The 24,378-nt window shown below is 46.1% G+C and overlaps 1 protein-coding gene across 2 annotated transcripts in view; it reads right to left on the minus strand.

The window, feature by feature from the left end:
• Positions 1 to 14,523: 14,523 nt before the first annotated feature.
• Positions 14,524 to 24,378, minus strand: part of SLC26A11 (solute carrier family 26 member 11) — a 256,645-nt gene continuing 246,790 nt past the window's right edge. Inside the window, exon 18 of one of the 2 annotated variants that reach the window (XR_014966589.1) lies at positions 14,524 to 15,156. Coding sequence is in view for 1 of the 2 variants with exons in the window: in XM_085617434.1 (XP_085473560.1) it covers positions 15,098 to 15,156 (59 nt within the window). In the remaining variant the exon portion in view is untranslated. The remainder of the gene's footprint in view (positions 15,157 to 24,378) is intronic. The other variant, XM_085617434.1, reaches the window with a different exon arrangement.

A 24,378-nucleotide genomic window follows, 5' to 3' on the forward strand; every position in this document is an offset into this window, starting at 1 on the left:
TAGCCTGTAGTGGGCTATCGCCTACTCTGGCCAGAGGTGTATGAGAGTGATCCTTTGGCGGTAGACCTGCTCTCTTCTGCAGTGCTGCCTCTGTAGTGGTGGTCTTCTTAGGGCTCCAAGTTGCAAGAGTAGTACCTCCATGGCATCATTGAGATTGCCAATGAGGGTCTGGGATTGTCTTCCTTATGTAAAGGTGTGTTTGCACCACTTTTAAGATCAGGTAGGTTCTTGTAAATATGCCCATCAGTGAGAAGACAAGGTGCTTTGCAGAGCCTCAGCGAGTATTGCTGGAGCCTTCTTCAGTTAAGGTGAAATCTGGTGCTGTGCCTATCTGCATTTGGATGTGTGCCCTGGAGAAGGATACTGTCTCTCTTTGTGTTCACTCAATGCGGCTTTCATAGGAATGACTCCTGACCTTTACCCTACATTGGGAAATTTCCACCAAGTTCCAGACATTATCAGTATGTACCAACATGACCGTTCAAGGCTACCGGAATAAACCAGTGTTGGGACGGAAAAGTCATGGACAGTAATGGACTTGTACCCCTGTCCTGAGTACCCAATTTACTGTTGTCTGGATCCCTAGTGCTGATTTTTGTTGTCACAGGTAAACACGGATCATACGTGTGCGCCATTGACATAGGCCTGTCTCATGGATTGCAGTTTAGTTGCAGTGGGAGGGGTGCCCAATGTGCTACACTCATAGAGGTCGAAGGGTACTACTTTCACTTGGAGTTAGGCAGCACGAGCACTGTGGTGGCAGCATACTGTGTAGTGATCAGTAGAAGTGAACTGGTCTTTTTTAACAACTTGTGGCACTGGAGTGAGGCCTGCTGGCTCACTCACTTTTTAAAGTACAGCTGCTGTGGGCTTAACTCACCTTTGTCCTAGATCAGTTAGATGTGAAGTGCTGTGCAGTGTTGGCGTGGTGGCTTTGCACTGGATGTCAATAGCAGCCGGCACAGATCGGGGGTGCGGGGCAAAGGGCAAGGGGATTATAAATCAAAGAAAAAAAACGTACCATACAGCCGCTTCTCTCTGTCGTCTTTCCTCAGGTATGGAACAGGAAGCAGGCAACCAGGCTCCCCTGACCAATCACAACGCTGCAATGAAGTGTTGTGATTGGTCTGAGCGCCGTGGTTGAGTGCTCATCCAGGGACTGGGGACTGGGCATGCTCACCACGCAGGCTGTAATGCAGCCTGCATGGAGAACAAGCAAAGTGTGCATGACTGTTTGGCCGGCCCGAGAGGGCTGGCCAAACAGTCATTGCGCACTTAGCAGGGTGCTACCACTACTCCGCTGCCCTGCTCTGTGAGCAGAGCAGCCCTGCCCAGACCCGTCACTCAAGCTGCCTAAGCAGGACAAAATAAAATAATAATAACATTACGTTATTATCATATTATTTTTCCTTTCATTCACTGCTTCTAAGCAGTGGGACGAATCTCCTTTGCATTAGCGGAGGAGCCGTCACTTGAAGAACCGGGTTTTTAGAACCCAGCGGCGCCAGGGGCACGCCCAAAGTCTTCGGGTTCACCTGTCTTAGAATACAGAGACACAGGATACTTCTTGGTGGCGTCAGAGATCGAATTTATTGGCTGCAGCCAGTAATAGAAGTCCTAGAAGTCATCACGGTATGAGTTCTCAGGAGACTGCTCAAATTTACAAAGCAAGTCATCCCTTTTTATGCCAGAAACATCACATTCCAGACAAACACCCATTATTTTACAAATTGTCCAATCACATGTAACCACACCAAAAGTATCGCATGACGGTAAAACCCACTTTTCAGTTGTCCGGCCCATGATCAATCATCGAACAATCCCAACATTCTTCTTTAGACAAGCCGGACAGACCCATAATAAAGAGACCACAACCCATATCGTAAATGGACCATAAAAGAAGAAACAGAAACAGATAGACGTAGGATGGGGCATGTTTGTGTGCAATAAAACTTTACGAGATCCCGTGCTCTGACCCTTAATCAAGATCAGCTAGCGGGCGGGAACGGGTTTGGCAGGGTCGGCCTCAGGCAACGAGGTCAGTTCACTCAAGTCATGTAGGAGTCAGCACAAACTCGAGCTAAGGTGAGCCTGACCAAAGAGCTCGTTTAACCACAGTCATCGGCCTATGTGAGGGCAACCACAAAATGGCTACCATGCGCAAAATGGAACCCAGGGTTCGGAACGAAAACCCTAAATACGCAGTGAATCCATTGGTGTAATGTGACGAAAACACACGTACTAGCCGAACTCACTAGTTACGGTTCGCTGTTACCAAAATCGTAACAGAACCATGATATTTATAACGCAGATTCAGATTTCACGGAACCGCAGACCCTCCTTCTGCCCTTACATAGGCAATCTCAGTCTGCATCTGAATTGATGTCGATATTCATCAAATCATCAAGGTGCTGTTGAAGCATCATATTATCTCTCTGTACCTTTCTCAAGACAGGCGGTCTCCTAACACAGGTAGTAGCACAAAGGCCACATATGGCAGGACCACACTGTACACAGAGACAACACAAGAAAAGAATCGCTAAAGCCACGCCAATGATCGACAGAATCCTCCATCCCCAAGCGGATAACAGTTCCCAAAACCATCCAGTTAACGACCAATCTCCTCCGTCCGTATGTATTGACTCGGAGATCTTATGTAGCCTGGAGATGGCCTCGTATACTGTCGGAGCATTATCTGGAATGAAAACGCAGCAACTCGATTGGATCACTTTACATACTCCACCTCGATCTGCAAGTATGACATCTAAAACCATACGATTCTGCAATGTCATAAGGCGATCCGCTTGAAGCTCAGCTGTCAAATTACTAAGGGCACCGGCAGTTTCGTTTATGGTGGATTCAACCACTCTCGTCAATTGCCGCAAGCTCCTACTGTTAACCATAGGTCCCCAAAACGGTAGGAAACCCTTAAAGAAGTCTCCCACTTCTTGTCCAGCGGTATCTTCCTGATCGAAGACACCCCTGACAACTCTCGTCTTGTGGTAATCTGCGGCAGCAGTATACGTAGGAGGCAACAAATATCCAACATAACACGTTCCCGAAAAATCAGGGGGCAACCATGTATATGCTCTGTTGTAGCAAACAAAATATGTACCCTTGGCTGCCAAAAGCGGCGGGGAAGACTGAGACGTAAAAACGTATGTCTGAGCACAAACACTCTTCCCTAACTGAGCTTTCGGATTCCTGCCAATACCTTGCAGACAAAAATGACCTTGGTGGGGTACGATCCAAATCGGGGGTGACCTCTTTCGTCTCTGCTTTTCACTCAGGCTAACACTGTATCCAGTCGCGTTCCAGCCAACATAAGCTAGTAACTCATCTTTGGGAATAGTCCTATACGTATCGATATCCCTACTCATATTTGCAATTCCCTTCACCAAGGCTTTATTACTCGAGTTATCTCTAATGGAACGCAGGGGATAGACTTCGATAGCATAAATGAACATCGTCTGGAAAGCCCATAAAGACCCATTCTGACTAAACGGCAGTACCAGATAGGGAATACCTCTATCCGTAGTATGTGGCATAAGGCCACACACCCAACAATTAGTGCTGTTCACTACCAACTGATGTTGATGCAGAAGCTGTACAAATGAGTTATTTACAAATTCTGACCTTCTAATCTGCTCGTGTTCGGGTAAGATATGAAAGGAATGCAAAGAAGTAGTAATAGGAAAAGACGTAGGTTGAGAAGTGGGTGCAGAAGTCAATTGGGTAGAAAAAAACAATCCAACCCACCAAAGCTAACGTCATGCTAAGAAACATCATAATACATGTAATCGGAAAACATTTGAGATGCATTATCCTGCATAGTTTCATCTTAAAGTTCGTTTTCTCAACAGCTCTCTTGACCTCAAAAAAATTCCATCCTCTCACCGTGCTGTTTGCGGCGGTTGGTTTTCTTCTGCTAAGGAGTGCGTCTGTCAGTCCAGGGAACGCCCTAGGACCAACCAGAACCATTGACCTTGTGTCTACACGGCTGCAATCCCAAGTCTTTACACCGCGACCTTACAGCTGAACCCGGATGGTGGTTCGAAAAAAAGGAAAAAAGGATCAAAACAGTTTCTCGGCTGAGAGAGTGCTGTTCTCAAAATGAAAGGAATTATTTGTTCTTTATTAGTCCATTGTCTCTAGAACGCAGGTTATAACGACTTTTACCAGGCTCTGTCTGACTTTGAAACAACAGTTCAGGTTCAGTGGTGTCCAATCTTAAAGGTGAAGGCACAGCTGCTTGCGAGACATCGTCATCTCCTTTCTCAGACCTTGTCCATACCACTTCAGCGTCGCTAAACGGTGTGAATTTCGGTAGTCTCTCAGTTTCGGTGTCTGCGATGCCTTCGCGGATCCACTGGTCGTACGGCAGTGGTAAAGGTACCCTCTTACAGTGTACGCCGTGGATCCAAGTCTTTTTCCGAAGACTTTTACAGATGTCCTTGTAGGCAACAACACCTGGTGAGGGCCCGTCCAACGGGGCTGATCGTTCTTAGTCCTCTGAAAATTCTTTACCAGGATCCAATCACCAGGATTGATAGTATGACCTGGGTCCACAGATGCTGGTGGCAAGCTATCATGAACCTGTTGATGCAAGACACGCAATTTAGCCGTCAGGTCATACAAATAGTCCACCAACACAGGATAATCGATGTCACTAAATTTCGTTGGTCTCGGCACTCCCCACACATTTGCCGGTCGACCAAAAACAATTTCATACGGACTAAGTCCAATTCGGGAATGCACTGTAGTTCTAGTTGACAAAAGTGCCAATGGCAAGGCATCGAGCCATTGGAGACCAGAGCTCCCCTGAATCTTGGCTAACTTCAGCTTCAGAGTGCCATTATAGCACTCCACTAAACCAGCTGATTGGGGATGATTCGCAGTGTGGAATTTCTGTTTTATGCCCAAACCCTCACATACTCTTTTCATGATCCTGCCCACAAACTCACTTCCGTTATCACTCCACACCATACTTGCCAACCCGAACCTAGGGAAATATTCTTTGAGCAAGACTTTAGCTGTGGACAAGGCAGTATTATCTTTTAGGGGGTATGCCTCTACCCATCTAGAAAAGGCACAAACAACTACAAGGACGTATTTCAAATTGTTGCATCTTTCCATGTGGATAAAATCCAATTGCAAAACCTCGAACGGATACGTCGGAGGCGCGAAGTGACCAGCTGGAGTTGGAGTTCCCTTACCAGGATTATACATCAGACACACCATACAATTTTTGACCACATTCTCCGCACACTTGGGAATTCCTCCATTCTCCCACTCTGGAGCCAACAGCTTACAAATCCCTTTCGCACTGATGTGAGACATTCCATGTGCCATCGTAACCACCGCAAGCACATACGCATCGGGTAACATCCATCTTTGGTGTTCCGACAACTCAACCCAACAACCAGTTGAATACAATCTACCCGTAGTTTCTCTCCACACGTTTTTTTCACTCTCCATAGCTTCGGCCTGAATCGATTTCACACTCTCAATCGTATCCTCACACATTCCAGCCGCGCAAATCCATCTCGCAGGGCCTGTAACATACATTCGACCCATCATATTTTTCGCTGTTTCTTTCGCAACTTCGTCCGCAAATGCGTTACCACGGCCAACATCGTCCGTAACCTTTCGGTGAGCACTACACTTCACAATCGCAACTTGCTTCGGCAGAGTAAGTGACTCAAGAAGCTCATTCACCAACTGTCCATGTTGGATTTTAGTCCCATGCGACGTAAGAAATCCTCTCTCTCTCCACAAGCGTCCAAAACTGTGTGCTACACCAAATGCATACTGACTATCGGTATATACATTCACTCTCTTTCCTTCAGACAAGACACACGCTTTTGTTAATGCGATCAATTCCGCTGCTTGTGCTGAATTATAGCTCACTCGTGCAGTTTCAACAATCGTACACAATGTCGTCACGGCATATGCCGCAGTCGTATCACCATTCGGGAGCTTGTAGCATGACCCATCAACCCATAGCGTACCATCTGGATTTGAAAGAGGAGTATCTTTTAGATCAACTCTACCCTTCGTTTCCTCTTCTGTCCTAAGAAAGCAATCATGCTGTTCCTGACCATCCCTATCCACAGAAATCGGCAACAATGTCGCTGGATTCAATACGTTACACCGTTTAATGTGCACGTGACTGGCCAAAAGCGTCAACTCATAACCCGACAACCTTGCACTAGTAAGATGCTGAGTCTTTGTTCTGTTCAATAAAGTATCCACTGCATGTGGAACCATCACCACCAACGTATTATCCATCACCAACCCAGCAGACTGTCGGATGGAAACAGCCGCTGCTGCTGTAGCTCTTAAGCAACTCGGCAATGCTCTAGCTACCGGATCCAAAGTCGACGAGAAATACGCACATGGACGCTGCTTCTCACCAAACTGCTGCGTCAAAACTGACAATGCACATCCCTCTCTCTCATGAACGTAGAGTGTAAAAGGCTTACTGTAGTCAGGAGTACCCAACAGCGGAGCAGAACACAACGCGTCACGCAATTCAGAAAAACTTTTATGACAATCATCAGACCAGGGAAGAGGACTCGGTGTATCCTTACAAGTCAAATCCAACAAAGGTTTTGCCAACAAGGAGAAATTCGGAATCCACTGTCTACAGTACGACGTGATACCCAAGAAAGCGCGTACCTCTCTCTGCGTACTAGGCACAGTCATTTGAGCAATCGCTTGGATTCGTTCTGGGGTCAACCTTCTTCCCTCCTTCGACAAGAGATGACCTAAGTAGGTCACTTCTTGGCGACAGTACTGTAACTTTGAAGGTGACACTTTATGATGCAAATCAGACAAATGTTGTAACAACGAAAGAGTAGTTTCTTTACAAGTTTCCTTATCATCAGCAGCCACTAACAGATCGTCAACATACTGAATAAGAGCAGCACCCGCAGGCAACACAAAAGTATCAAGCTGAGTTTTCAAAGCCTGACTATAGATGGACGGACTTTCGCAATAGCCTTGAGGAGCGCGCTTAAACCGGAAGCTTCGTCCTCCCAAGGAGAAGCCAAAAATATCTCTACTTTCTTCGGCGACTGGAATACTAAAGAAAGCGTTCTTCAAGTCTATGACGGAGAACCAGGCAGCTGAAGCTGGAATCAAAGTCAACAAAGCAGTAATGTCCGGAACAACAGGAAACTGGGGCACCACAATCTTATTAACCTCTCGAAGGTCAATCACAAACCGATACTCAGGCTGCTGAGAAGAATCAGTACGGTTCAAGACAGGCAGAACAGGACTGTTACACACGTTCCCTCTCGTCTCTTCGATCACACCTTGCTCAATTAAATCATAGATGATCGCTAAAAGCGCTCTTTCACCATCACTCGAAATCCGATATTGGGGAATACGTGGCAATCTAACATTCGATTTGAGCGTCACAACATATGGTGGAATCCCCAAAAGACCCACATCATTAGGACCAGTAGCCCAAAGAGTATCAGGGAGACAACGCAATTCCAGTGGAAGCTGATCTCTAGACAGATACATCGGAGAGGTCACTCTCTACCCCAATGTAAGGTGTCCTCCCGAAGGAGAACAATACAATGTCGCATGCAGTCTCTTTAACAAATCCAGACCCAACAAATTCTCACCACAACCTGTCGTTAAAATAAGGGGTGAGTCCAATTCACAAGGCCCAATAGAAAGAGACAAGGGACTAGAAACTGGATTACGAACCGAGGCGCCAGAAAATCCCACTGAAATATTCGTTAAGCCAGACAAAGGTGCGCCAGGGAGTTTAGAGTGCATGATAGAACTCTTCGCTGCACCAGTATCCAAAAGAAAACGCTCTACCACACCCAATGTAACCACTGCAACATAAGGTCCATCCTGGTCTACTGGAACTGACACTACTCCCTCTCTTTGTCCTTGGCTGTCCTAGCAATCATTATAGCCAGTACTCTCACTCTCAACGTAGCAATCATCAACATAATATTGCGGAGATCTGCCAGTCTGTACGTTCTGCTGATCAAAATAATTCATAGACGTGTATGGGGGAAAAGAACGTTCGTTCTGAGGGAACGCGCCACGTCCTCTACCCCTAGACACCTGCTGGAAACTACCACGACCTCTTGGAGCCAACATACCGCTCGCACGTTGTCGTAAAACAGGGCACTCATTCTTGTAATGACCTTCCTCTCTACAATACGCGCACTGATTCAGACCCAAAGGTGGTCTTGGAGGAAAATACTCAGGTTTCTGTGACAGTCTCTGAAACGATGGAGGTTGCTGAAACTGTAGACGTTGTTGTGATTCCTGCTGATTCGAGCGAGGCGGATACGCCTGCTGCAGAAGAACCTTCGTTTTTAAGTCTTTTGTCTTTTTCTCTAATCTATCTTTCTCATCCTTATCCCTATTCTCGTAGTACAATGCAGTCGCCAATATCTGGGCCGACGAAGAGACAGCCCAAGAACTCTCAGAATCTTTCAACTTATTACACAGTTCGGGAAGTAAATTAAAGACAAATTTATCTACAAACAGTCTCTGGCCACCTTCCGTACTCATATCTTGACCGCTATGATCTATAAAAGTCTCTTCAAACCTGGTGAAGAAATCAGACACATTTTCGTCCTTCTTCTGCTTACATGCTGTCAACTTGTCCCAATTCACTCGTAACGCTGGCATCATCGTTTTCATCATATTAATAATTCTACCGGGTAAATCCGCTATTAGAGGCTCAGGTTTAGCTCCTCCTACCTGTCTAGCATCTGCAGCTGCAATATTCACCCATGTATCACCTAATTCTAACGTATGATCCTCATGGCGAATCTTCGCCCACAACGGTTGAGGGACTACATTACCCAATAACATATCCACGTCAGCTAGATTCATAATGCATGCGTCGACTGTCTGGGACAATTCCTTATAATACCCCGCAGGATTCTTACGGGGGTCGGGTAAGGTTTGCTTAAGAGCCAAAACCTCAGCTCTCTTCCAAGGGACATGTATCCAAACTCGTTGGAAATGAGCCAAAATAGGTGGATTAGCGTTTGCGTCTCCCTCTCTCCAAACTGGAGGAACCTCTCTCATTGGATATTGTCGTACCTTCTTTCTAACTGAGGCATCAGGCTCAAACAATGGCTGGGGAGGGAGTGCAGACCTATATGTAAGAAGTGTCACTACCGCATCCTCGACACCAGCTCCCACTATCGTCCCTTTGGCGAACTCACTCTGAATATCAAGCAATCCAACAGGAGCCAACTCCAATTCATCATCTTCCCATTGTTCCCGAAGCAAAGTACACATCATATCAAAAACATACCGCTGCGTCGGCTCTTTCCACTGTAGGAACGTATTCAGAACCACTCCCGGATCACACCTAGAAACATTCGTAACCCACCTACGAGCCAACGAATCCAACACTCCACGCTCCACAGAACCAGGGAGCTGACTACGTCTCTGTCTGTCATCAGAAACGGGGGTCGTGACTAGCGACCCAAATAGAGGAGTTAAGAAATTAGCAACAGTGTCAGCCACTCGCCGACGAACAGAAGGGGAGGAAGCAGTCATAAGAACAGGAGAAAAGGTACCTTGCGATGGTAAAGAAAAAGACGCAGAAGTGGAGGAAGTCGAAGGGACAGGAGCAAGAGGCACAGCAGTCTGAGTCAAGGCAGGCAAAGGTAAAGTAGGCAACCCAGGAAGAGGGGGTGCAGGAGGAACCTGAATCAACTGTGTAACAGGAAAAGGGGGTTGCGGAGGGACTAAAGGCTGACCAGCAACCTGTTGTACAACAAGCGGTAATATCGGTGCAGTAGCACCTTGCACGTAAGGGGGAGGTGACTTTAACAAATAAGACATTAATGGATCCTTTTCGGGATCCTTAACAGGATTCACAGGAGGGGGTGACAAAACTGGATAACATTTGTCAATAGCCATATGATGTTGCCTATTTGACACCTCAATCGCTTTATCTTCTTCAAACTGCCTAGCAGCTTGCATTATCGATACACCCTTTTCTCTCTTATCTCTTTTAGCTTGTTTTATCTCTCGTTGACTGGCTTCTTTGCGCCAAAGGCGGAAGGAGTCGAACATTGCTGGCCGGGCTTTCTTCCTAAATAATTTCGCTTCCAAATTGTCTAAAATCTCTGTATCAAAACTACCATGTTGGGTCCATCGTAAGATGCCATCTTTCCTAGTGTAGCGGACCCATACTTCATTGAATGTAATGGGGCCCATGCCATGTTTAGAATAGAGCTCATAAGTCGGAGTTCCAACTGGAGGTATCGGACACGAGTCCTCCAATCGGAACTTCCTGTTATAACCACAACAAAACCAAGTACCATATAAATATACGAGACCCTCGGCTTTGGAAATTGCAATTTTCAAATCAAAACTAAGGACCAAACAAACTAAGAACCAAACTAAGAACCAAGCAAAACCAAGAACTGCTCAAACTAAGGACCAAGTAAAACTAAGAACCAAACAAATTAGTGGGAGCGACCCACTTATACTTAACCAAGTCGTCTGCTACGCCACCCAGAAGATCCGTCGATCGTCTCGCCTTACGAAGTTTCACAAAAAGGGGGGGGTGTCCAAGACAGGGCGACAGTCAGGGCAGTGGTCCTTACGTAGCCGTCAGAAGGGGGAAATCTCGTGGAAAAGACCTTCGGTCCACGTTTTCGACATGCAGGGGTCGCTGAAGTGGGGGCCCTCCTCCAGAGTTTCCTCACGAAGTTCCTCTCGATCCTCGGGCTTGGACCGGTACCGCTTGATGTCGCCCAACGTTGGGCGCCAACTGAAGAACCGGGTTTTTAGAACCCAGCGGCGCCAGGGGCACGCCCAAAGTCTTCGGGTTCACCTGTCTTAGAATACAGAGACACAGGATACTTCTTGGTGGCATCAGAGATCGAATTTATTGGCTGCAGCCAGTAACAGAAGTCCTAGAAGTCATCATGGTATGAGTTCTCAGGAGACTGCTCAAATTTACAAAGCAAGTCATCCCTTTTTATGCCAGAAACATCACTTTCCAGACAAACACCCATTATTTTACAAATTGTCCAATCGCATGTAACCACACCAAAAGTATCGCATGACGGAAAAACCCACTTTTCAGTTGTCCGGCCCATGATCAATCATCGAACAATCCCAACATTCTTCTTTAGACAAGCCGGACAGACCCATAATAAAGAGACCACAACCCATATCGTAAATGGACCATAATAGAAGAAACAGAAACAGATAGAAGTAGGATGGGGCATGTTTGTGTGCAATAAAACTTTACAAGATCCCGTGCTCTGACCATTAATCAATATCAGCTAGCGGGCGGGAACGGGTTTGGCAGGGTCGGCCTCAGGCAACGAGGTCAGTTCACTCAAGTCATGTAGGAGTCAGCACAAACTCGAGCTAAGGTGTGCCTGACCAAAGAGCTCGTTTAACCACAGTCATCGGCCTATGTGAGGGCAACCACAAAATGGCTACCATGCGCAAAATGGAACCCAGGGTTCGGAATGAAAACCCTAAATACGCAGTGAATCCATTGGTGTAATGTAACGAAAACACACGTACTAGCCAAACTCACTAGTTACGGTTCGCTGTTACCAAAATCGTAACGGAACCATGATATTTATAACGCAGATTCAGATTTCACGGAACCTCACACTGCTGGTTGTATGTTTGCCAGGGAAAGGTACAATACAGGGATAGAGCAGTCCTGTGAAGTCCGTGCATGGTGAGTGCATATACTGGGTGTATGTATAACTATGGGGAGCACAGAACATGAAAGATATATGCTATGCAGTACATGCATGGTGACTGCATGGACTGGGTGTATGTGTACCTGTGAGGAGTATAGTACATTAGTACATGAAAGGTGTAGTGTTCTGCAGAGCGCATATGGTGAACGTGTGTGCTGGTTGTACCCTGAAACCGGTCCCAGGATGCTTGTTTCCGGTCCAGGGAAGACCTGGCCTGGCAGATCATGCTGTACTGTTCCCATGAAGGACAGGGTCAAGACTGATTTGCATATGGCTGGGTCTGAATTGGGGTGGTGAAGTGAACTAAAGAACGATATTGAATTCAACCCAGATCTGTGACTGGGGGTGAGTTTCTGAAAAGTTTCAGCACTCCGTCCATCATCTCTTTGTGTTTGCCTGGTTGAAGGAGTACAGAAAAGCTACAGTACTGAGCAAAATGTGCACAGAGTAAATGTGTGTACTGAGTGTATGAGTGCCTGTGATGGCACAATATGTGGAGGTAACAGTCCTGGTCAGCGTGTGTGCTGTGTACTGAGTGCAGGTGTGCCTTCAATGGTACATTACACGGAGGACCCTGGGTTACATTTTGGGAAGCCCAGGCATGCCTGGTCAAGACATGAGGAGGTATAGAAATGACCGATCTGTGTATTGCTGCATTCCTGAGAGCTGGGTGGGACACACTGGAGAAGGGAGAGCGAGGATCCCCCATACAATTAAAAAGGTGCTCTTTGACTCAGTGAGAGATCACAAGGAAGGGGCCTGAACACATCTCATGAAGGAGATGTGGCTGATAAGAGAGTCATGAAGAGTGGGTCTGGGAGCCTGAGATTAACCTTTTGATGTGCATATCACTGTGGCTGACATCCAGGTATAACCTCTAGTCTCAGCATCAGTGTCTCTCCTGCTGTGACAGACAGCTTTTCAAGAAGAAGAGGGAAGGGAGAAGTGTGTACTTCAACAGAAATTGAACCCGAACATAAAACGTCGAAGACCCAGACCCTAAATCACATTTGGTGTCTGGAAATGAACTATAAAATGGTGAGGTTGAGACCTCAAAGATTGTCATCTGCCAAGCAGCTAGGTGAGCTGTGTGAGAAGGGAAAGCTCTGCAGGACTTTCTGCTTGTGACCAGGACTGGGGGCCAAAACCTGCTGATCTCCCTACTAGGTAAGGGGGTATCACCCAGGGACAGGGGTGGCTTCTCTGCTACGGTAGAGGAGCGTCGCCCCACATGAAAAATAAAATGAAAAACAAAGTGTCATTATCATTTTATTTTTCACTATTCTCTGGTGCTATGAAGGTGCGGGCGGGCGAGCGGAGCTGTGCCAGCTGTAGGGGGCGGAGTGGTTTGCACACTCTAAAGTGGGCATGACTGTTTGGCCGGCCGTCTTGGGCTAACCAAACAGTCATACGCACTTTGCATGTTCTCCACCAGGATGCATATCACAGCCTGGTGGGGAACATGCCCAGGCCCCCAGTCCACATCTGAGCTCTAATCCACGGCACACGTTGCATCATTGTGATTGGCTATGGGGAGCCTGGGTGCTTCCTGTTCCAGTATGACTCGTGGACGGAGAGGATGGAGGAAAGCCAGCAGCCGGGAAGGTAAGTGCTTCTTTCTTTTTTTTCTCCCCACTTTTTTTTTTAACTCCCCCCCCCCCTCCCTGCCCCACCACTACTCCCCGGTAGCAGGCGCTACTGCCCAGGGAAACCAAGACCATCTGCTCCCAAGACCATCTGCACTGGAGCCTGGAGCACCAGCACCTGCCTACTTGCTAAAACCAGTGTGCCCTGTGAGGAAGGGGACAGCATTCGTGGGAGCGAGGTTCCAGTGGGGAGTCCTGTTGAGTGGTCTTCTGGTGCAAGGTGTGAGGAGATGGTGCTGCACCGATCAGATAGTTGCACATGTGCAAGACTGAGTTAGAGACCTCCATATGCCAAGAGAAGGCTGCTGTGACGATAGCCATGTAAAAAGATTGCCATGCAGTATGGGCAAAAGCCTCTACGGTCTCATTGAGGCGATCCTGTGAGCCAGGAGAGCCCCCCATAGAAAAGACGCCTTGGGATCAGAGCTGAAGCCTGTGTGACCCTATAGCAGCAACCTCATATGCCAGGGGCTGCTGTGGTAAGGACTGCCATGCTGTAAGGACCAAAGCTTTGCATGGCAGAAGTGCGGCAACCATATTTGTCAGGAGGGGCTGAGGGGAATATTTGTGCCATGTGGATCTTGCAGGAGCTTGTGAACAGTGAGCAGCGGTGACCCATATGGTCACCAGCAGCAAAGAGAACTGCAAGTGACCTGACCCTATGTACCAAGTGAGGATACTGGGGGAGCATTCCCACTTCAGGGGGATTGAGATCAGGAGCATCAGAATCTCTGCCCCCTTGGGAGAGTGGAAACTTACGCACCAGTAGCAGTGCAGAAGCACCTTCGATCGGTGCTGGAGCACGACCACATAGGCTACAAAAAGACAGCCTGTGCTTGCAAAGTGCTGCTGCTAAGTTCATGTGCAGCTTACTCAATTGAGCAGGAGAGGAGCTGTTGAGAGTGCCCGTAGACGGGGCACCCTCCAAGACACTGCATGCTTCCTCCCTGCCAGAGCAGAAGACTTGTTATGGGCCTACCAGGCCCTGGGGGACTCTCTGCTGAAATTCCTGCAGCACTAAGATACTTTTAACTGCATTCAAAGAGTCAGCGTGAACTCGTGAGATAAGTTAGTGAGCATTTCCTGGATGCGGCCACCAGTGATTTGGGAATAACCTCACTCACAATATGAGGAATGGGTGGGACAGGCACATGCCAGTGAAACAATAGAGCACCAACTTCAAGAGGAAAATGTGTTGCAAGAATAGATTTGAATGAGTAGAGCTAGAAATAAAATACATATTTTGGATCTAAAAGTAGTATTTGTCTAGACATCGATTTATTGTTGCTGCTGCTGCATGATTTGTGAGTTATAGCCGTTTTCACTAATCTGTATCCACCCCTCCTCACCGAGGGACCCTTAGACTGATCATTTACAAGAGTCAAGTGCAAAAGTGGTCATTGGCCCAGTTGCTCAGGAACAATAGTAGGTCGGGCCCTGGGATATGAGGAGTAAAAGGCCTCAACACCAACGGTTGGGCCCAGTAACCCCTGCATGCCCCATGGCCCTCTGCAAAGGGTTCTGAAAACCAGTATGATAAAAGTAGTCAATTTAGACTATTGTTTACATTATATACCACCTTGAAACATACATAACAGATAACGTGTATCAGACTTATGTCACTTTAGGTGTTTGTCAAGGTCATGGTTTGGATGATTTGACACTTTCAAGAGCTCCTAGAAACATGCTGTATCTGGGTCAAAAGTAGAGAAACTATCCAAACGGGTGGTCACGAAATGGAGTCTGGTCTTCATGTCTTTGAGAACCTGAAACTAAAATAAAAAAACAAATTATTAAAATAAATTAACAGAATTATGAAGGCGATCAGTCATAATGTTTAAGTCCTCCATCGAATAACTTTTAAACTAAACAATCAGTAATCAATCACTGAATGTGTTTTTGCAGGATTTTTCTTATCATAAATTCATGACACATTTACTAAACAGAAGCACATGCTAGACACATGCATTTTATGGAATAGCAGTTTATCCCTAGTTGCATGTTCAATAACACATCTTTTCAAACTGAAATGAAAGATGCCTCTGCACTGGAAGACATGATTTTCACAACACTTTGTTTTTACGTTTCTTCTTTCCATTCTTCATTTTTTATTTCATTCAAGTTTGAATTATTTATACCTTTGTCATCCTGCTGTCTGTTTTTAAGTCCGGCGTTAGCTAAGATATTTTGATTTTACAGAAAATTATATTATATAATTACATATAGGGACTTTCAGGCAGCCCTCTTCATCCATTCATCTGATCAACTGTTATTCGCATCTTGTTTCCACCCAACACAGCATACAGCACAGGGCAACAGGTAAGCCCACTTCAGGCATTGGTCTTCAGCATTTTTGCTTGTGCACAGTGTGTACATCCTCTATAAATGAGCCCTCTTCATTTTTTAAATACAATACCTTTTACATTTACAAACTTTTTATACACTGCTACTGGGATGTGCACGTCAGAACCCCTTTCAGAAAGCTACAGTCAAAGCCATACCAGAGCCCCATCAAATGTTGTCACGCCAGCCTCCCATACTGCATGTAGCAAGAGAGCACATCGAGCGAGCCCGACGCACAGAAGGGCTTGCGGGGCCATCTCCCCCCAACAAAGGGCCTTATTATGATGTCGGTGGGACTGCCACAGATGGGCCGTCGGTGGCAGTCCCACGGACATCCAGGATAGTAGACCACCGCATTACGAGGCAGTTGGTCTGACCGCAGCTGTTGGATGGATAGTCTGCCACCTCCGACAGGCTCAAGGAGCCCTTGTGGCAGCAGTGGGACCGTAATCCCGAAACCGGAGGCGATGCCTGCACAGGCACCGCCGTAGGGATTAAAATGTCCCTTTCCCACAGCCTTTTCATGGCAGTCTCGCAACCATGGAAAGGCTGATGGAAAGGAACTTTTGGGGCCCCCTAATAGGGCCCGTGGGCCTCCACTATGTGGCCAGGGGGTCACATGTGGTGCCCCCCCAAACATACGTTTACCAGGCACCACATGGTGCCTGGCACATGGTCCATGGATGTTTAAAAACATCCCTTTTTCTATTGTTGACTTTTAGAGGACGGTAAAGACGCTGCTCTGGTAGCTCACTTTACTAGCGGCCAGAGGAAGAAGACACCGAAGGAGCCTTCCAACAGGGACAGGCAAGAGGGGCCCTAAAATTAAGGGGCAATAAAGCCCCGATCAGGAAACTTCAATGGAGGCGAAGCAGGATGAGGGAAGCTCTGCCCACCATGGAGCACCACAAGAGACGCGAGCATGGGGGAGAAAACCAGTGCCCAGCAGTGGTCGGCACAGTAAAGCAACTCTCCCAGGCCATTTAGCCTCTGAGTCCCGCGACGGACACTATCCAACCGACGGCAACTGGGTCAGGTCAGAACACCCCCAGCAGGGGTAAGAAGCAGCAACTGTGGAGAAAACGGCAACCATGAGTATTCCTGAGGGAACAGGCATATTCATAACGCTGGCTGACATGGTCTCCCCCCCTTGCACCCACAGAGGTTGGAATCAGGGATACGGCGGGTATACTAGGTCAGGTGAGCCTCATAGTGAAGCAGTTACAAGCAGGTGACACTACAAATGATTTGAGAGGTGATCTTGGCTGCAGTATAGGTGCAATGGACAAAGGTCTGGCTGCAGATGCGGAGGAGGGGCCTGCCGGGGAGAAAAATCGCTGGCTCGCATCTGGCTGCAGTTTACCTGGCAAAATCATTAAACGTAAAAAAAGAACACAAAGCAAGAGTAATCACTCTCTGGTCAATATGGGCACAGAAACAGACACTGGAAAATGTATTTTTACTTTCAGATCAGTCAGACTTGTCTGGGGAGGGCCTGGAATCCCTGGAAGGGGGCTTAAGAAGGGGCTCAAGGGACAGCGACGCAAGTACCCTAAGCAAGAGTGAAGGCCTGTCAGTTGACTTTGGGGAGAAAGATCCCTGGTTGACCGTTAAGAAAAGGAACCCATAGACGTAGGCGCACAGCGCAGCCGGAGTTGAAAAGGGCCTAAAATGGGACAGTTCAGTAATGCCTAGTTTGGAAGGGAACTTGTTGAGTGCCCAAGAAAAAGAGAAACCGGCTTAGCCTCACCCTGTTATATTGGAGGCTATATATAAAGGGATTAAGGCCCATTGAGAAGAGACCCGAGCAGACAGTCGCAGGGCACAGACAGCTAATAGGAAACATCAAGGAGCTATCTGGAAAGTAGCAAAACCATGCTCCAAATTCTCTGACGGAGCGCAACAGTTGCCGGAAGGCGTCATGGTGCTAGTAGCTGTTAGTCTTGGGAAGGAGAATAAGGAGCAGCAAGTTTAGCACCCAGCCTGTCCGTTAAAGAGTAAAAAGCCAAGTTTTCAAGGCCTTGCAAAATGGAACGTAAGCTTGGAGACTTGAAACATAATAAGGGAGTGAGTTCCACAGTTGGGATGCAGCCACCAACAAGGCTTTACCTCCCCTACTCGTTTTTTGATGCTTAGGAACTATTAGAAGATTTCTGACTGAAGATCGCAGCTGTCTAGGGGGAGTGTTTCATTTGAACAAGTTTCTGAGTTCTCCCGGGCCACTGTTATGCAGGGCCTTGTGAACGATGCAAAGAGCCTTGAAGGTGATATGTTAACTCATGGGTAGCAAGTGAAGTTTCTAAATCCACTCAGAAACTGATTGGAATCTGGGGACATTGAGAATCAATCTGGCTGTATCCTTCTGAACCAGCTGCAATTTGGCAAGTGCGGTCTTATTAATATCCAGGTAAAGAGTATTACAGTAATCCAACTTGGATATAAGTGCTAGAGCCACTTGCTTACATACTGGAGAAGGGATATAAGGAAAAAGTTTACTAAGGGATTTAATTATCCAAAAACAGGCCCAAACATCCTGTTGACCTGCAGGTCGAATGATAGATTTTAATCGACCAGTACTCAAAGATTCTTAGCAGAGTCAGTTGGAGTATATAAGGCCCCCAGCATTTCTGGGCACCACTGATAGTACCACACTGAGGGTTGACAACCAAAGACCAAGACCTCTGTCTTATCCCCATTGAGTCTTAAGTTGTTTTTTTCCATCCATGTGGCTACGGCCTGCATACAGTTTTTAATGATGGTGGCAATTGCATCCATGTCCTTAGAAATAGACACAATTATTTGGGTGTCATCAGCATAGGACAGTGCTTGGAGTCCAAAAGAACTGATCCACCATGATCATCTGTGACATACCATTCAGAAAAAATGACAGGAGTTCAAGTGCCAAGTCTGTAACCCCCAGTTCCTGAAGCCACTCAACAAGCAGGGTCAGGGAGATGGTATCGAAGGCTGCAGATAGGTCCAAGAGGACCATCGCTGCAGCCACCCTAGCATTCACCATGGAACGGATGTTATTGAATACAAATACTAGTGCAGTCTCAGTCCCATGGTTGCTCTTGAATCCAAACTGAGATACATCCAGCAGTTTAAATCCTTCTAGATAGTTCATACCCTGGACATTCAGATGTTTTTTCCAGGATTTTAGTGGGTATAGGCAACAAGGAGATGGGCTGATAGTTTTTTTTATTTCGGCAGGGTCCAAATTAGGCTTTTTGAGCAGAGGCTTGACCACCGCCATTTATCAAGATCGAGGAAAACACCCAGATGTAATGGCTTTGTTCAAGGCTTCAGTGAGGTGGGGAACAATAATCTTAGCTCCCAATTGTATTGTATTGTATTGCATTGTAATTGCATTTATGTATCGCTTACTACCCCTGACGAGGCGTTGAAGCACTTTTTCGGCGAGTAGCACACTACTCCAGAACCCATAAAGAATTAGTGGTGAATTAGTGTAAGGGGAGCCAGGAAGTTCTGCAGGAGCGTCAGGAACCCGGAGAAAATGCCTCAGTCTTCCCCAACGGTCTTCCGACTCTATCAGACTCTAGAGGAAAACAGGGAAACAAAACAAGGGAAGGTGGGCTTGAACTTCGGTAGCGTGACTGGCGTCTGGTCAGGAATAAGGGAGGCAACACCCCGCTGTAAAACAAAGACTGCGTTAATTTCTGTTTTCTCAGAACAACCCTCTTGAATAACTAGACTCTCGACTTCACCTACCACTGTATGGTTACTTCTAATTGTGCAAAGGGGAGGCGTCAGTGAGTCAAATGAAACATCCTACACAATAGAGAGCACAGGGTTAGAAGGGAGTTGGAACTGTGTACTAGAGCTTAAGCTATAAATGTGTGCAGCTCACCCCCACTCGTTCTGTTGGAGGACTACCGCACACCGGATTGTACTTCACCTTGAGTCCACTACGGATAATAGTGTAGTTGTTCAACTGAGACATATAGTACAATCTGCCAAAAGATTGAAAGTCACACTGAGTTCCCCCTTACATTTACCATACACCAACGTATAGAAAAAGGCAGCGCGTTGCGCTGTTACCGTGATTCTGTCGTAAGGAGAGCCAGCGCAGTGATCCACGCAAGTATCCCAAGGGAACAACAGGACACCTTCTTCAATGGGAATAGGTGAGGTAACACCCATGCTAGTATGTAAAGCCAAAAAGAAGTCTACCAGGCGGAACACACACAGACAACGCCTGGCCGATGGAAAGGGCAGAGTCAGCCACTGGTTGGAGCACCAAAAGTAGGGTAAGGGGGGAATAAGAAGGTAAAAAAATGAAACACTGTATGGGCCGAAAAAATGCGGACTCAGTCACTCCCTAGGATACATGGAGTGAATTGGAAATGCCCGGCCTGACAGTGAAAGAAGATCAGCGTGCTTAACCCGGCGCCGAGGTGAGCGGCAAACGCGGGGAAAAGCAGCAGGTGCTGAGTGATACGGGGAGGTCAGGAACAATGAAGAAAATCTCTCTCTCTCAGCACTAAGGGGAGAGAGGCAATGTCCGACCCGCTGGCGAAGGTGGAGATGGCCGCGGGGCGAAACGCCGCGTACAGAGGAGTCAGCGGCAACTACACGGCAAGTAGTCTTCCCTCACGGGATCGAAAGCGGAAGCAGGAAACTCAATAACGGAAGTCAGGCAACAAGGAGTAGGACGGAAATGAAGCTCGAAGCAAGAACGCTAAGCGCGTTTGCTTGCGTCGAGGTTCCTTAAATACTGGAGCGTCTGAGGGCATGGACCGCGGGGCATGACAATTGGTATAGGTAAATATGAAATTGATTTGAGTTGTGGACATGTTAGTCGGTTATTTGGATTGAAAAGGATAGTGGAAGGATCGAAGAGGTAAGGATTTTTTTTTAGCTTATAGTAGTAGTAGGAGGTTTGAGATGAGTAAAGGAGGTGTGGAGTCAAAGGGAAGTGTTTAGAAAGGCTTGTTTAGGAGATCTGAATAGTAAAAGATGTATGAGATGATGCAAGGAGGGGGAGAGGAGGGAAAGGACTAGAAAGGGTTGTTTTAGGGATCGTTATAGTAGAATGGGGTTTGGGATGAGTGAGAGAATGGAGATAGAGGATATATTGAGAGAGATATAGTGTTAGAAATGGTGTAGTGCATTGGAGAGATTAGAAAAATGAGGTTAGAGATGAGTCAGAAAGGGGGTAGAGGATATATTGCGAGAGGTATAGGGTTCTGGTACAGGGGTAGTGCATTGGAGATGCTGAATTAGAAGCAAATTAATAAATATAAGATACATAAGTCCATAAAAGGTGTATATGTATAAAGAAGGTAATAAATGTAGATTTAAGTTGTATTTAATAAACTCAGACTTTCAAGTTTTGCTTATTTAAAGTTAATGTATTTGTTTTTATTAATTTATTTTTTTAAATGTTTTTTAATTCAATAATGAATCAATTGTACATAAATAGTTATATGATAAAAGATGTATTTATTTATGCAGTCACCTATATACATGTTAAACATAGAATAATATACCCATAACTAATATATACATTTGTTAAGCAGAACTAATGAATATCTATATATTTGCAAACATATTTGTTATACATGTTTATACAAGCAATACACATATGTAGGTACACATCTGTAGTCCAAATAAATCCGTATATACAGAGGGATATGCTGTATATTTATGTTTGGGTATGGTGGTTATGTGGGGAAGAGACAACTCTTGAGTAGACTTCTAAAGATAAGTTAGTCATCCGTGGGTCTTATGGTTAGGGGTAGAGAGTTCCATATTTTGGCTCCTAGAACAGAAAAGGATGTGCCACCTATGGTTTTGCAAAACATTGGGTGAGCAAGTTGAAGAACATGAATCGCAATTGGCTGATACCCAGCGGAAATTGGAGGAATTCGAAAACAGGCTGAGAAGCAATAACCTTAGGACGCTGGGGATAGCCGAATGGGTGGAAGGAGATGACGCTATAACATTAAAAATAGGGCTATTCAAGAGCACCTATCTGGAGCTGGGAAACAGGAATTTTGATCTGGAAATCCAAACACCACTTAGGTTTCCATTCAAGTAGCAACAGCTTACTCACAAGATGGGGGGAAGCCAAGGGCAACTTTGGTATTCTTCGGAAACTTCTTCCCCAAGCAGTCTGTATTTGAACAGGCCCATCCAGACTCGAAGTGCACAGCTGAAGGGTGTACATTTTTTGCAAGACCAGAATTATGTCACACCACTATTGAAAGACGCTGGCGGCTCAGGCAGATGATACAGCCTTTCCAGAGTAGGGGGCGCTACCATTTCTGATTAATCCAGCCAGATTAAAAGTGATCAAGCGGGATAAGGCCCACGTTTGTACTTCAGAGATTAAGGCAAAAGAGTTCTTCAAGAGTATGAGTTTAAAGAAAAACTTGTGAAATGAACCTTTTGATGGTTGATTGGTAATCAAGTATTTTATGATTTCAATAATAACAAGCCATTAGTAGGGCAATAGGCAGGCAATCTGAATGGATTTAAAATGTTATTTTCTTAGGATCAGGCAGGGAGGAGGGAACACCACTATCAACTGATCTATGACAGGTCCAATTGCCCCTTTGGGTGGTGGTGGAGGGTGGGAGTAGAGGTTCAAGGTGGGGGGAGGGTGTGGGTGAGGTTTATCGTGTTGAAGGGGCAGACAGGGGCAGGGGAGGGACAGGAGATTGCTGGGGGTTTAGGTATTTGTCACAACATGCAATGCTGCAAGTACGCGGCAAGAGGCATTTTTGTTTTTTTGGGGGCATTATGTATTTAGCAATTGCATCTGGCCATCCCCAAGATCACCTATTATAACAAAACTATTGGTGCAATGATAATTGTGGTTCGAATTAGACTACAAAATGTCAAATGATAGCTTGAATATTTGTACTATCAACATCTGTGGATTAAATGATAGGACAAAAAGGGGAAGAGTGGCACTGGCCTTAGGGCTTTTAGGCCTGACATAATCTGTATCCGAGAGACACATGTCCCTTAGGGAATAAGGACGCTACTGGGGGAATTTGGGGTATATGCTCCTAGGCTGTACTACACAAGGTCTGATGTCTAGGCGGGTGGCAATAATTGCTGATTAAAACTAGTTGCTTGGTTACCCGGAGATCTACAGACAAACTCCGGAGATGGGCGATTTTGGAGTGACAAGTGGGATGTGGGAAATTCAATCTATGTTCAATTTATGTCTCCAATTTGGATGAGGCCGCTGTCATCGATCATTTAGACCTGGAGCTCTCATCTTGGCCAGCGTCCTTTATTTTTTATGGGGACCTTAACATACATATAGAAGTGAGTGGGAATGCTGGGGGGAATAAACTAACCCCGAACAGGTAACTCTGCTCCACCAGCAGAGTTTACAGAGTTTTTCCTACTCTGAGCTCCGTTGCCTATGGGGAGTTTAGGTAAAACTCCGACTCCATGGTGGAGCGGAGTTAGCTGGCCCCTCCACCCTCCCTAATTAATTATAATTTTCAAAAGAGGAACTTACCGCTGTGGCTGCCTCTTCCTCGCCATGGCCGCTCTCCTTCATCGTCCTCACCGTCCTTGTCCATTGGAAACCCCTAAGTTGTACGTCATGGAGAGGAGGAGGCAACCACAGCAGGTAAGTGCCTTTTAAAAAAATTATAATTAATTAGAGAGGGGGGGACGGGAAGGAGTTTTTTTGCAACTCTGTGGAACTCTGCATAGAGGCACTACGCCAGCTCTGCCCGGGCTTAGCATAAACCATATTCTAGCAGGAAACCCATTGGTGTTTATAGCAGTTCAGCAGCTAATAAACGATCATGGTTGATAGACGTTTGGGATTAATTGAAAGCCCAAGGGTTTACGTTTATTTCCTTCCCTTGTGGCAAGTTAGTTCGTCTAGATCATTTTCTGGCCTCTGCAGCACTTGGCGGACAGGTGGGAATCGAAAGATATCTCAAGGTCTAATTGGATCATAACCTATTAGTGCTTGAACGCCCAATCGTGAGTCTAGTTAAGCCAAGGGGCAATTGGACTTTAGATTAAAAAAACTCCTTCTTGACGTGCAATATGTTCACTATATGCTTAAGTGGATAACAGACTTCCTGGCAATAAATAGAGGTACTGCTAATGATAGTATAGTATGGGATACATTACAGGCATGGGTCAGAAGTGGAACTCTGAGTTATAGCTTGCACCGGCAAAGGCGTAGCCAGAATCAAGGGCTATATGAGGAACCTTCACTTTTGGAAGCACTACAGATCAAGCAGGTGATAGGGGAAAGTGACTGTAAGGAGACCCAACAGAAGATTGCGGTGCTCAAAGCTAGTGTAAATCAGCATTTTAGTAAGGTAGTAGCTGCAAAAATGTTAAAACTACAAGTCAGAGTGTTATGAATATGGGGAGAGCACTAGGAGATTATTGGCACTCCATATCAGACAAAAAGACACAGAAAGGGGGATAGACGCTATATTGGACTGTCAAGGGCGCAAATTTGACATCCCAGAAAATATCAGAAGTATTTTCAAAGAGTTTTATAAGGGTCTATATACAGAGGATACATCTACAACCCTAGACAGCTACACAATGTTTTTAAGCACAATAAATGGAGGTGTATTAAAAGACGAAGCTTCAGCCTTCTTCAAACTGCTGATCTCTCCTGAAGAGGTAGC

The sequence above is a fragment of the Triturus cristatus genome, chromosome 7 (genome assembly GCF_964204655.1).
Source record: "Triturus cristatus chromosome 7, aTriCri1.1, whole genome shotgun sequence".
NCBI classification, from domain to species: domain Eukaryota; kingdom Metazoa; phylum Chordata; class Amphibia; order Caudata; family Salamandridae; genus Triturus; species Triturus cristatus.